This window comes from Callithrix jacchus, chromosome 15, assembly GCF_049354715.1.
Source record: "Callithrix jacchus isolate 240 chromosome 15, calJac240_pri, whole genome shotgun sequence".
Classification (NCBI taxonomy): domain Eukaryota; kingdom Metazoa; phylum Chordata; class Mammalia; order Primates; family Cebidae; genus Callithrix; species Callithrix jacchus.
In genome coordinates, this window is record NC_133516.1 from 11364899 (window position 1) to 11379189 (window position 14291).

Sequence of the window (14291 nt, forward strand, 5' to 3'; positions counted from 1 at the left end):
GAGTGAGACTGTCTCAAAAAAACAAAACAAAACAAAACAAAACAAAAAAACGAAAGAAAAAAAGAAAGTCCTAAATGTGAGTTGTCCAGGTTCTTGGCGTATTGGACAAAGAATTAAACAGAACACCACAGAGTGGGCACAGATTTCTTGAAGACAATTCACAGAGTGGGCACGGGCTAGAACAAGCAGCTGATGAAGAGCCTCCTCAGTTAGGGTTTTTATTAAGCAAGAAAGAACCCAGCAAAACCCTTAGGCACCCACCAGAGGCCTCCAATTGACCATACCCCACGAAGGACTGGCCAGCAGCCAGTCGGGGCTGAAGTGGCTCGTTGTCACCGCAGCAAGGGCGTGACCTATATGTGGCGCCTGCAGCTCTCCTGCTCCTGCGAACTCATGCACCTGCTGTTCCCCTGCCCATGGGAACTTGCACCTGCTGAAACCCTGCTAACCCCAACTTCCCTATTCTCCTGCCTCAGTCAGGCCCAGCATGTGTTGGGTTGCATTTTAATCCTAGTTCTCAGCCTGGCAAGGAGGAGAGGAGGTGAGGCAGCTCCTTCGGGGGCCACCTCTTGCCTTGTGAGAGAGGCTTCAGGAGCATCTTTCAGGCAGCTGATGTGCTAGCACAAGTAGGGGAGGCTGGGCTACATCGGAAATCCCGGAGGTGCTGAGCTTCTGCAGAGTCAACTATCACTGGTGGAGTCCATCTCAGTGTGCCTGCTCTATGCTTCAGGACCCCAGATTTCCCCACCAGGGCCCCGCCCTTTGTATACCAGACCTGACTGCACCAGGTATTCAAATGTCTCTGAAGCTCTGTAGACTTGCAAATTTTTTTTGTTTTTTGAGATAGGGTCTTGCCCTGTCACCCAGGCTGGAGTGCAGTGGCAAGATCACTGCTCACTGCAGCCTTGACCTCCTGAACTCAAGCTATCCTCTCATCTCAGCCTCCCGAATAGCTGGGACCACAGGTGAGCACCACCATGCCCAGCTAATTTATTAACGTTTTATGGAGACAGGAATCTCTCTTTATGTTGCTTACATTGGTCTCAAACTCCTGGGCTCAAGCAATCCTCCCACCTCGTCCACCTGAGGTGCCAGCATTACAGGCATGAGCCAGGAAGCCCAGCTTGCAATTAGATTTTTGACTGGCTGTTGAAAACTGTCTTTCCTCTACAGAAGATAATGCCTTTCTCATAAGCTGCCCCCAGGCCCTCCTACTCTCAGACGTGGTGATTCATGGCTTGTTAACAGCCTGCAGGGCCATCAATACAATGTAGTAGGAAGCAACCCCTTCTGCTGTCTCTCCAGGCATTGTTCTCGCATAGTGTTAAAGGCTTGTGAAATCACACCTGCCACCGCATTCCCCTCCAACATGATATTTTCTCAGGTCACCACCAATGAAATCTTTTTTTTTTTTGAGACAGAATCTTGCTCTTGTTGCCCAGGCTGGAGTACAACGGCACGATCTCGGCTCACTGTAACCTCCCAGTGGTTTTGGAGACAAAAGTGGGTGAATTGCTTGAGGACAGGAGTTTGAGACCAGCCTGGGTAACATAGCAAGACTGTGTGTTTACAGGAAAAAAATTATTAGCTGGGCATGGTGGTGCATGCCTGTAGTTCCAGCTACTTGGGAGGCTGAGGTTGGAGGATCACCTAAGCCCAAGAGTTTAAGGTTAAGGTAAGCCATTATCATGCCACCTTACTTCAGCCTGAGCAACAGAGCCAGACCCAACTTAAAAAAAATTCTGTATTCAAATATCTGCCTATGATCTGGATATCTATTATTTACAACTCACCTATTTCTGGAAGAAAATCGGAGGTGATGTCTTTGCTTTTTTTGTTTTTTTGAGATGGAGTCTTGCTCTGGCGCTTAGGATGGAGGCTTGATCTAGGCTCACTGCAACCTCCACCTCCCAATTTCACGTGATTCTCTTGCCTCAACCTCTCAAGTAGCTGGGATTACAGGCACCCATCATCAGTTTTGGATTAAGCTAATGGCTTTTGACAAAATGCATGTGGTATTGGGAGGAATAAAAGACAACTCCACCATGGGTGGCTAACATATGGTAATGAGCCAGGAGGTGCTGCAAGCCTGTAATCCCAGCATTCTGGCAGGCAGAGGTGAGTGGATCACTGGAGCCCAGAAAGTTAGGTCACCTGGGGCAACATAGCAAGACCCCACATCTAAAAAAATTTTTTTAAATTAGGCGGGTGTGATAGGATGCACCCATAGTCCCAGCTACCAACAAGGCTGAGGTGGGAGGATCACCAGACCTGGGAAGCTGAGGTACAGTGAGCCATGATCACACCACTGCATTCCAGCCCGGGCGATAGAGCAAGCCACGATCACACCACTGCAATTCCAGCCTGGGGGATAGAGCAAGACCCTGTCTCAAAAGAAAGAAAAGACACTGAGTGAGTTAATAACATTGCGGGGATCAGCTGAAGCACGTTGAGGTGGGGTTGTGGGGCTGGTGGAGCTGTGAGGAAGCTGGAAGAATACACGGCACTTGAGAAAAAAGTTTGCCAGGACGGCCATGAGGGAATGTCTGGAAAGCAAAAGAGATTTCAGAATTTTAGCAACAGAATTTATTTCACAATTTTATTCACAATCAGCATTGCTCTTAATATAAAACCAGTTAAGTTAAAAACAAAATAAAACATCTCTTTTTTTTTTTTGAGACAGAGTCTCACTGTTGCCCAGGCTGGAGTGCAATGGTGTGATGTCGGCTCACTGCAACCTCCGCCTCACAGGTTAAAGTGATTCTTCTGCCTCAGACTCCCAAATAGCTGGGATTACAGGCACCCCCGCACCACACCCTGCTAATTTTTAATTTTAGTAGAAACGTGGTTTTACCATATTGGCTAGGCTGGTCTCGAACTCCTGACCTCAGGTGATCCACCCGCCTCTGCCTCCCAAAGAGCTGGGATCACAGGGCTGAGATACCACACCCAGCCTAAACATCTCTTCTTTATGCCTGCCAACTCTTGACCAAAATCGGCATCTCTTGGAGGCACTAAGGTAGGGTGAAGGGACTTGTTGATGAGGGAGGGGCCAGAGTGTTAGAAAAGAAACTCTTCTTTGTTGGCAGAGATTCTTCTTCCATCCCTTTTTGTCGTTGATACCTCTTTTACTTAGTGGGCAGAGGAAACCTCATAGTGAATCATCCTAGAGAACCAAGTCCCAGGTCAGGAAGGAGTAGCTCATGTATTTGTGTCCTCCAACCTTCCTGGCCTTCAAGCTGAGAGCCCCGAACAGGAATGCAGAAAGAGGATCTAGGGCCTTACGAAGTAAGAAAAGCATGAGAGCAAAGGTGGGGGAGAATGGGTAGGGGCTGGAGCCATCCTGCCTACTTGCTTTAAGGGAGGTGAAGCCGTGACATGAGCACTGCAGACCAATGGGTCAACACCAGCCTCTGTGGTCAACAGACTCTCATCACCAGGGCTTGGGAGGCTGCGCCCCTGAGGAAGTGCCATGCCTGGGGCAGGGTTGGAAGCAGGCTGGAAAGGGCCTTGCTCTCATGGTCCTTTGTATAGGTTCCTATGAATCCACTTCTCTTAGTAGGTATACTGGAATTTATTTACCCAAGTTCCCTCCAAAAAGTAAACCACTAATTCCACCACGTGCACCTTGACAGCAGCAGCTGGGGTAGCCAGCATCCAAAATGCCTCCAGGGGCTCCTCCCGCTCCTGGTGCTAGGGTTTGAATGTGTTCCCCGAACCACAGTTGGAAACTTAATCTACAATGCAAGTGTGATGGAAACTTACTCTACGATGCAGCAGTGCTGAGAAAAGGGACGTTTAAGAGGCAATGAGGTCATAACAGCTCTGCCCTCACGAATAAATGAATGCTATTATCACAAGTGCGGGGCCCCCTCTTGCCTTCTCTTGTGTGTCCTCTCACCATGTGATGCCTTTTCCTATGTTATGATGCAAGAAGATGCTCATCAGACTCGGCCCTTCCACCTTGGACTTCCCAGCCTCCAGAACTATGAACAAATCAACTTCTATTGTTTACAAGGTATCCAAAACTCTCTGGTATTCTCTTATAACAGCACGGAATGGACTAAGACAGCTGGTATTCAAGCCATGTGTAGCCCCCTTCTGCCTCGTACCAGGGATGGTCTGTGTGACCCATAAAAAACAGAGAAGTGATAGTATGTTTCTTCTGTGATTAGGTTATAAAAGACATGTCAGCCTTCATCTTGGTCAGTCTCTCTATCTTTCTCTCTCTCAGATCACTGTAGATAACAAATACAGGACCTCTTACTCATCTCAGCTCCTACGAGAGTACCTGGCAGTTAGCAAATCCTTAATGAATGCTGGTCAAATGAAAGAATAAAGAAATGTGGCAATATTTAAGTAATGCAGTCAGTCTAAGCTAAGAGATGAGACATTTCATATGTAACTTTAATGTGGTGTATCTTCTCAGGAAGTCTTACCAAGTGATAATGTGGCAATGGAGAACAGAATAAAACAAACCATAGAAAGATGATATCACTTATTGATCTGAGAAAAAAACCAAAGACGATTGTAAACAAAATTTTCGACAGCACAAAAGTGAATCATAAAAAATAAATGGCACGCACAAATCTCCAAAATAAGTTTTTATTACGAAAACTTTTAACACAATTCAATGTTTTATTAAGACTAACAATGTTTTATTAATACAATCCAATGTTTTATTACAAAAACTTTTAATACAATTCAATGTTTTATTAAGACTAACAATGTTTTATTAATACAATCCAATGTTTTATTATGAAAACTTTTAATACAATTCAATGTTTTATTAAGACTAAAGTCAGGACCTTGCCCACCTACTGAGTCATAAGAAAACACATGACGAAAGTCAGCATATGGTCTCTAAGCTGACTTGAACTATTCCTTGACTAAGAATTCTAGGGTTATGCGGACTTTTCTGTTAACATCCTGACTTAGTTACTTTCTTTAACAGCGAGAATAAAATTCTTGGCAGGCTGCTCTACAGAATCAAGTGAACTACTAATGAAAATATTGCTATGAAGTGCAGAAGCAGTAAAGTACCACAAGAGGGGGCTATACATTCAAGAAAGAACAGTTGGTTAGTGAGGTTTCTCTATGATCGAAAAACATTAAAAATACCTTGAGAAGTTTATTCTATGCCTTCCTCTTTACAGCCCAGCTAAACAATCCCATAAACACGAAAAAATGACTAATGTTTTACAAAGCCCCTCAGTCTCCTTCAAGGGAGTGGAGGATGTGACGGATAGGCTGCTGTCACCCGCAAAGCTCTCCTTTCGTCTACCCTAATGTCTCATGATTCTGGATAAAGCCATTTCCCCGGTAAGGCGAGCGTATGCTGGTGTGCTGGTGTGAGGCTTCAGGCACAGGTTGGTGTCATTGTTCTTGCAGGCAACTTGGTGTAGTGAGAAGACCAAAGACCTCGGTGTCAGACCAGCATGAGTTCAAGCTCTGGCTGTGCCATCAGTGAGTGATTTCATTCCCGTAAGTCTTAGTTTATTCATTCACGTACAAGTTGTGAGAATTAAATGAGATGTAGGTAGAGTGCTTAGCCTAGAGTCTGGCACTTGTGTGTTTAATAATTAAGGGCAATTATTATTGCCTCTTGCCTGTTATTCAGTTCTATTGTCTGTAGCCACCTAATTCTTAGTCTAGTGATTATGAAGCAGGAGTCATCAAGATAAAAAATATAAGCTGATTTGTTCTTTTTGTTGGTTTTACATTAAAAAAAAACTTAGACAACCTGAGATATGTTGTTCTTTTTTTTTTTTTTTTTTTTTTTTTTTTTTTTTTTTTTTGAGACGGAGTTTCGCTCTTGTTACCCAGGCTGGAATGCAATGGCGCGATCTCGGCTCACCGCAACCTCTGCCTCCTGGGTTCAGGCAATTCTCCTGCCTCCGCCTCCTGAGTAGCTGGGATTACAGGCAAGCGCCACCATGCCCAGCTAATTTTTTGTATTTTTAGTAGAGACGGGGTTTCACCATGTTGACCAGGATGGTCTCGATCTCTTGACCTCGTGATCCACTCGCCTCGGCCTCCCAAAGTGCTGGGATTACAGGCTTGAGCCACCGCGCTCGGCCATGTTGTTCTTTTTGATGATAAAACAAAACATTTAAGGCCGGGTGCGGAGGCTCACACCTGTAATCCCAGCACTTTGGGAGACCGAGGTGGGTGGATCACCTGATGTCAGGAGTTTAAGATCACCCTGGCTGACATAGTGAAACCCTGTCTTTACTAAAAATACAAAAATTAGCCAGGCATAGTGGTAGGTGCCTGTAGTCCCAGCTACTCGAGAGGCTGAGGCAGGAGAATCATTTAAACTTAGGAGGTGGAGGTTGCAGTGAGCTGAGATCACACCACTGCACTCCAGCCTGGGTGACAAGAGCAAAACTTGTCTCAATGAAAAAAAAAAAAAAAAAAAAAACCAACATTTAAAGTGGAAAAGGAGTTAAGTATGACAGCAAGCATATGTATGTTGCATAAAACCATAGAATACAGATAGTAAAAGCACCGAAAGTCCATTCGATAGACAAAGCAAAGGCAATTTTTTTTAAATGGAAAAAATCAAGGGAAAAATACAATTTTCAATGCAAACACAGGTAGTATGAGTTACAATTGACCCTTGGTTTATAATTTGAAGGCTTATTCCACTTTATATATATTGTATTAATTCAACATATCTCAAATGTTGACTTTTTTTGAGTGGTTAAAATATTCTAAAGGAAACTAGAAAATACTCTTAAACAGCTTGCTATATCTTTCATAAAATAAACAAAAAGTATTTAGAAATTGCTGTGCTGCCTGAACTTAAATCACAAATGATTCATTTGGTTCTAGTGGAAGATGGTGGTTTACAGTGTTTGAAGGACCCACACACTCTACGGGAAGTTCCCAACACCCATCCCGGAAGTGATGAAAACATGCTCTCAATTCCGTGGTTTTCATCTCCCCGGCCAACAGTTAGATTCTCTGGTATCCAGATGATTGGCACCTTAGGCGGATTTTATATACACCCATACCCATAAGGCAGAGACCAACCACAATGGCCCCAATCACAGGAAGCACAACTGTGTAGTCAGATGGGCACTCATCCACTAAGAGAGAAAACAAACACAAGACAGTGGGTAAGGCTTGGTGATGCAGTCCGGAAAGGGGGCTAGAGGGGAAAGGATATGAGTTTTGGCATCAAAGCTTGGCTCTGAACTCCACCATTAACTGGCTTTGTGATCTTGGGCAGGTGATTTACCCTTGCAATTTCCTAATGTATAAAGTAAGCAAATATGTAAGATGTGAGAAGATTAAATCAAATAACCTTATTTTCTCCGTAATTAATATTCAATAATCATCATCCTCATTTCCTGAACTAAGAAGTCACTCCAGGCATACTTCCTGCTAAGTGGAATATGCCTATATAAGAAAGACCGTTTGTGTGACCAGATTACAGATGATCTCTTGAAAAATGTGATTTTTATCCACTTTATAAAAAACATTTTTGTCGATTCCAAGGTTTTACTGTATCCCTTTTAGCTAATATTAGAAAACAGACCAAATTATTTATGAGCTTAAAAGTGAGAGTTTATAAACTTATTGAGACTGTTTTTTTCTTTAGAGCACTAGAAAGCACTTACTCAAGTCATGTAAAATGTATTTGATTGAGTCAGAGACTAATAAATCTCAACTGAGGAAAGACGGAGCGGTCTTGGGAAAAAGGGGAAGTTGACAGAATACTCTGTAATGAAGAGACTGGGAGAAAAGAGCAAATAAATGAAGAACTATGTCTTAGTCATAGATAGCTAAAAAGATACACATGTGAGGTCATTGTTTGAACTAACACTGAAATTATGTCCTGAACCAAGGATCACCATCAGCCCAATTCTGTGTACCTGAGATCCAACAAAAAAAGGATCAGAAGAGGTCAGAGAAGACAGAGTGGAAATTAGAGATTCCAGGAAAAGGAAAATCTGGACAAGAAAGAAACTACTTGTAGTACACTATTTGACTTGACAGAGGGCAGTATTTATATAACTATAATAATGTATACCTGAATGCCTTGTTGATTTAACCAAAAATAGTTATATAACTATAAATCCTTATGTGCCATAGCAGGAAGTCCAAAATGGATCAATTAGGAACTATCATGATAAACCTTTTCGTTGTTTAGAGTTATGGAGATAGCAATGAGAAGAAATTGTTAAAATTAGTTAAAAGTATTTTGTATCTTGGGCAGGGAGGCAGGGGGACAGGGAGATGTTGCTTTCCATGATGAGACCTTTGGAGTACACGACACGTTGTTACTTATATATATTTCTATTTTTTTGCAGCCTGGAACTTTGAGCTCAAGTCATTTTCCTACCCCATCCTCCTGAGTAGCTGAGACTACAGGTGTGTGCCACCATGCTGGGCTAATTTTTTATTTTTTAGAGATGGGGTCTTCTACGTGGCCCAGGCTGGTTTCAAACTCCTGGGCTCAAGCAATCCTTCACCTCCCAAAGTGCTGGGATTACAGCACCTGGCCTATATTTCTTAAACAAAAAAAGAACTTTGACAAATTAACGAATTAAAATGAGTGAAAAAATACAAAAAGTGAAAACGCAATGTAAAGCACACACCTATTAACCCGATCATCCCATCTCTAGGAACTTATACCAAAATATATTCACACAAGCATGCAGAGATCTATTACAGCAATGTCCATTTTATGAGAGACAATTTAAATGAGGTAAAAATTAAAATAGTATTCAGACAATAGAAAATAATACGGCCATTAAGAAGAATGTGGTAGGTCACAGTGTGCTGTAACAGGGATTCCCTAAGCTCCAAGAAGCATCACATGAACCCAGACCAATGTGCTTGTAGGTCAGATGTGAAAAGATACACAAAAAACTGCGAAGAGGACTGGGAGGGATGTGGAGGGCAACTTTACTCTCTGTATGGTGTTATTAAACTATTAAATTATGTAACAGTGTTTAAACGTTTCTAAAATGCAAAAGAGCACGTGAAGGAAAGTAGCCATCCAATCTCCACATTTCTTCTGTTTGAATCAATCACTATAAACCTCTTTGGGCATGTGCTTTCTCTGTGAATGTGTGTGTGTGCATGTGTGCAAACTCACGTGCATGCTTAAAGAAAAATCACTCTGGCTGGGTACAGTGGCTCACACCTGTACTCCCAGCACTTTGGGAGGCTGAGGTGGGTGGATCACTAGGTCAGGAGATATGAGACCAGCCTGGCTAATGCGGTGAAACCCCATCTCTACTAAAAATATAAAAAATTAGCCAGGCGTGGTGGCACAGGCCTGTAGTCCCAGCTACTTGGAAGGCTGAGGCAGGAGAATCACTTGAACCTGGGAGGCAGAGGTTGCAGTAAGCTGAAATTGTGCCACTGCACTCCACCCCAGGTGAGATTGAGACTCCATCTCAGAAAAAAAAAGAAAACAGAAAAATCACTCTATTTTAAATAAATAGTCTATGACCACTATAAACAACTAAAATGATAGAGAAAAGCACAAATAAAAAAGTAAAACCAATTACCCCAAGACCATCCACCCAGAAATGTGGTTGTTAACATAGACAAACATTATTTCAGGCATCTTTCTTTAGAACTATAAGGAGGATAGGTTAGAAAAATAAATAGAAATACTTTTATTAAGATAGGATCATACAAGTCCTATTTTATTACATTTGTTAATTTCGATTTTACTTGCATTTAGTAGAAGAAAAAAATTTAAATGAAACTGAAGGAATTATCACACACCAATGTTTCTTTGTCATAGGAACTACCAGTTCATAAAGGGTCTCTTTAGAGTTCTAAAAAGAGATTATAAAGTATGCATTCAATAATTATGAAATACATTAAGAGGTTATATAGTAAATTGGACTTGTGTTTTCTAAAATTTGTTTCCACTTTAAACATTATCTATTGATACTGTCTTTGAAAGACTAGCACTAATGGATTCCCTTCCATCTCCCCTCTCTTCAACTCCAGTTTTTTTTTTTTGAGACAGGGTCTTGCTCTGTTGCCCAGGCTGGGGTGCAGTGGCGCCATCACAGCTCACCGAAGCCTCAAGCTCCTGAGGTCAGCCATCCTCCCGCCTTAGCGTCTCAAGTAGCTAGTACTACAGGCAAATGCCACCACACTCAGCTACTTTTTAAAATTTTTTTGGAGAGATGGGGTCTTACTATGTTGCCCAGGCTGGTCTTGAAATCCTGGATTCAAGTGATCCTCCAACCTCAGCCTCCCAAAGTGCTTGGATTTCAGGCGTGAGCCACTGTGCCCAGACAACTCCAAATTCTGAATAGTTATGTTACTGTTTTTAACGTCTAGGTTTATTTATTTTACAAAGTAAATTATGGTTTTATTGTGAAATTCTTAGAAAATTAAATCAAATATTTATTCTGTCCATTTCTTTTTACAATAAACTTATCATCTATTTTTGTACCATGCATTTCAATTGCCTGTTAGTGCAAAATGTTTTAAAAACTATAAACTTTTTGATGTTTTTAGCTTAAATCTTATCATTAAATTAAGGGGCCCACAATACAATATGTTGCCAGCAGCCACAGCGCAAGCCTCTGTATGAAGAATATTTTGGTTGCAATTTCAATTTAAGGAAACAATCTTTGACCTTGACCCACCGTCCAGCTTTATGATGCTTCCATTCTATTTGGTAACTATCATTCCTGTAGTCCTTAAAAATGCGTTCTGAATATTTAACATATTCATATGATTTTAAAAGTCAAAATAATACAAGATGCTGTACGTTGAGAAGTTTCACTTCCACCCTTTCCCCATCTTCTTAGTTCTCCCTGTCCCCATGAGATAACTACTTTTCTCATTTATATTTCTGACATTTCTTTGTGCAGATAGAATAATGAATACACTGTTATGCACTAGGCTTTTTTGATATAATAATATATCTTGGAACTCTTTCCTTAAACATACATAGTGTCCTCATTCTTCTTGCAGCTGTACGGGATGCCATTGTGGGATGAATCACAGTTGTTTTTTTTTTGAGATGGAGTCTCACTCTGTTGCCCAGCCTGGAGTGCAATGGCTCAATCTTGGGTCATTGCAACCTCCATCTCCTGGGTTCAAGTAATTCTCCTGCCTCAGCCTCCTGAGTAGCTGGGATTATAGACACGGGCCACCACACCCAACTTCAATCCCTAATTTTTGTATTTATCTTAGTAGAAATGGGGTTTCACCATGTTGGTCAGGCTAGTCTTGAACTCCTGACCTCATGATTTGCCTGCCTCAGCCTCCCAAAGTGTTGGGATTACAGGCATGAGCCACTTTGCCTGACTTGAATCATAGTTTTAAAATCTGGCCCCCATTGATGGATGCTTAGCTTGTTTTCAGTTTTTTTGCTATTACAAATAATGTTGTCATGAATAACCATGTACAACTATCATTTCGTATTTGCATTCTCAGACTCATAATTGTTTAGTATTTTTTTTATATAAATGGATATACTATTCGCCAGCATTAGTATTTTTGTGAAATTTGTTTTATTTGTTTATTTAGAGACAGGGTCTGACTCTGCCACCCAGGCTGGAGTGCAGCGGCAGGCACAGCTCACTGCAGCCACAGCTCACTGCAGCGTGGACCTCCCAGGGTCAAGTCATCCTCCCACCTCAGCCTTCCAAGTCTTTGGGACTACAGTCATGCATCAGCACTGCCAGCTAATTTTTGTATTTTTTGTAGAGGTGGGGTTTTCCCATGTTGCCCAGGCTGGTCTTAAACTCTTGGGCTCGAGCAATCCTCCTGCCTCAGCCTCTGAAAGTGTTGGGATTACAGGTGTAAGCCACTGTGCTGGGTCTACTGTGACTTTTTTATTCCTGAAGTCTGCTTATTTCCTTATTTATACTGTGACTCATCTCCTCTCTCAGTGAATTTCATTGTCAAGCAATATTTTTTAGAAGGGCTTATTTGTGCTGTTCCCTTTGAATTATTTCATGGTTAAGAATATCTGCCTATTGTCTTTATACTTCATATTTTTGGGTCATACTTTCTTTTTCTTAGATCATTGTAGAAATTATTTGCTGGCTTTAAATGTTATTGTAAAGAAATTGGATCGAAACGATCCAAGATGGCCGATCGCTAACATCCCGGGATTGCAGCTCTCAGGGAAGGCGCGGAGAACTAGAGGACGCCACACTTTCAGACAAATTCTGGTTGCTCACGGAGCAGGAGATCCCCCAGTGGAGGAAACACATGGGTGGCCAGCGCAACTCTCGTGGCCGGTGCAGCGGTTCCGCCGGCACCTCGGTGCAGCAGCTCTGGGAGCAAAGTAAACAGGTTCGGAGGACCGGCCCGGGTCCTCAGCAGGACACCAGAGCCCGGCAGCGGCTGTGACGGCACCTCGGCGCAGGAGCGCTCGGCGCAGAGTAAACAGGACTGGTTTCCCTTCTGACCGAGGTTTGGAGCCCCAGGAAGGCAGAGTCGCCTACTACCGACACAAGAAGGAAGCCCGACAGGAGAATCCTGGGCAGAAAAGCACCATCAGTTTTAACGCCGCTGCTCTGGCCCTGGGAACTAACAACCTGGACGTCCACTCAAGAGACCTAATCTGAAAGTTGGTAATTTCAAAGAGACAGGAGGATAAATTTACAATGACGGGAAGAAACCAGCATAAAAAAGCTGAGAATACTCAAAATCAGAACGCCTCTCCCTCTAAAGATGATCACAGTTCCACATCAACAATGGAACAAGGCTTGATGGAGAATGAGCGCATCCCGATGACAGAATCACTCTTCAAGGAATGGATAATAACAAACTTCGGTGAGTTAAAAGACCATGTTGTAGCCCAACGTAAAGAAAATAGGAACTTTGAAAAAAGGTTTGATGAAATCCTATTGAGAATAGACAACTTAGAGCGGAGTATGAGTGAATTAATGGAACTAAAGAATACAATACAGGAACTCCGAGAAGTATGCACAGGTTTAAACACTCGAATTGTTCAAGCAGAAGAAGGGATATCAGAGGTCAAAGTCCAACTTAATGAAATAAAACGTGAAGAAAAGATTAGAGAAAAAAGGATAAAAAGGAATGAGCAAAGTCTCCAAGAAATGTGGGACTATGTGAAAAGACCAAATTTACGTTTGATAGGTGTACCTGAATGCGACGGAGAGAATGAATCCAAGCTGGAAAATACCCTTCAGGATATTATTCAGGAAAATTTTCCTAAACTAGCAAAGCAGGTCAAAATTCAACCCCAGGTAATACAGAGAACACCACAAAGATATTCCTCAAGAAGAGCAACCCCAAGGCACATAATCGTTAGATTCACCAGGGTTGAAACGAAGGAGAAAATACCAAGGGCAGCCAGAGAGAAAGGTCATGTTACCCACAAAGGCAAGCCTATCAGACTTACAGCAGATCTCTCAGCAGAAACTCTACAAGCCAGAAGAGAGTGGGGGCCAATATTCAACATTCTCAAAGAACAGAACCTTCAGCCCAGAATTTCATATCCAGCCAAACTAAGCTTCACAACTGAAGGAAAAATAAAATAATTTATGAACAAGCAAGAACTCGGAGATTTTATTACCACCAGGCCTGCTTTACAAGAGCTTCTGAAAGAAGCATTACACACAGAAAGAAACAACCAGTATTAGCCTTTCTAAAAATACACCAAAAAGTAAAGAGCACCAACATAAAGAAGAATTTACACCAACGAATGGATAAAACAGCCAGTCAACATCAAATGGCAGTAACCCTAAATTTAAATTGACTAAATCCCCCAATCAAAAGACACAGCCAAAACCCAATGGCATTTTACATCCAGACCTGTTTCACATGCAAGGATACACAAAGACTCAAAACAAAGGGATGGAGAAAGATTTACCAACCAAATGGAGAGCAAAAATAAATAATAAATAAATAAAAAGCAGGAGTTGCAATTCTCGTATCGGAGAAAATAGATTTTAAAGCAACAAAGATATAGTGGTAAAAGGATCAATGCAACAACAAGAGCTAACGATCCTAACACCCAGATACAAGACTTAGATTCAATGAGACAGAAAATTAATAAGGATATCAAGGACTCGAACTCAGATCCGGAACAAGTAAACTTAATAAATATTCATAGAGCTCTCCACTTCAAATACACAAAATATACATTCTTATCAATACCACATCACACCTACCCATAAGTTTAAATGAAACATTGATTGGCCATTATTAATACTCAATTTTTTTCAAAATAAAGCAATATTTCCATTTACTCTCCCTCTTTCTCTTCCTCTTTCTTCCTCTCATTTTTTTTTCTTTCCTTCTCTCAAAAAAAAAAAAAA

At 41.8% G+C, this 14291-nt stretch overlaps 1 protein-coding gene across 1 annotated transcript in view; it reads right to left on the reverse strand.

Moving 5' to 3' along the window:
• Positions 1 to 4591: 4591 nt before the first annotated feature.
• Positions 4592 to 14291, reverse strand: part of LAMP3 (lysosomal associated membrane protein 3) — a 41698-nt gene continuing 31998 nt past the window's right edge. The window contains exon 6 of the mRNA XM_035274610.3: positions 4592 to 7094. Coding sequence (XP_035130501.2) covers positions 6961 to 7094 — 134 coding nt within the window. The 3' untranslated portion in view covers positions 4592 to 6960. The remainder of the gene's footprint in view (positions 7095 to 14291) is intronic.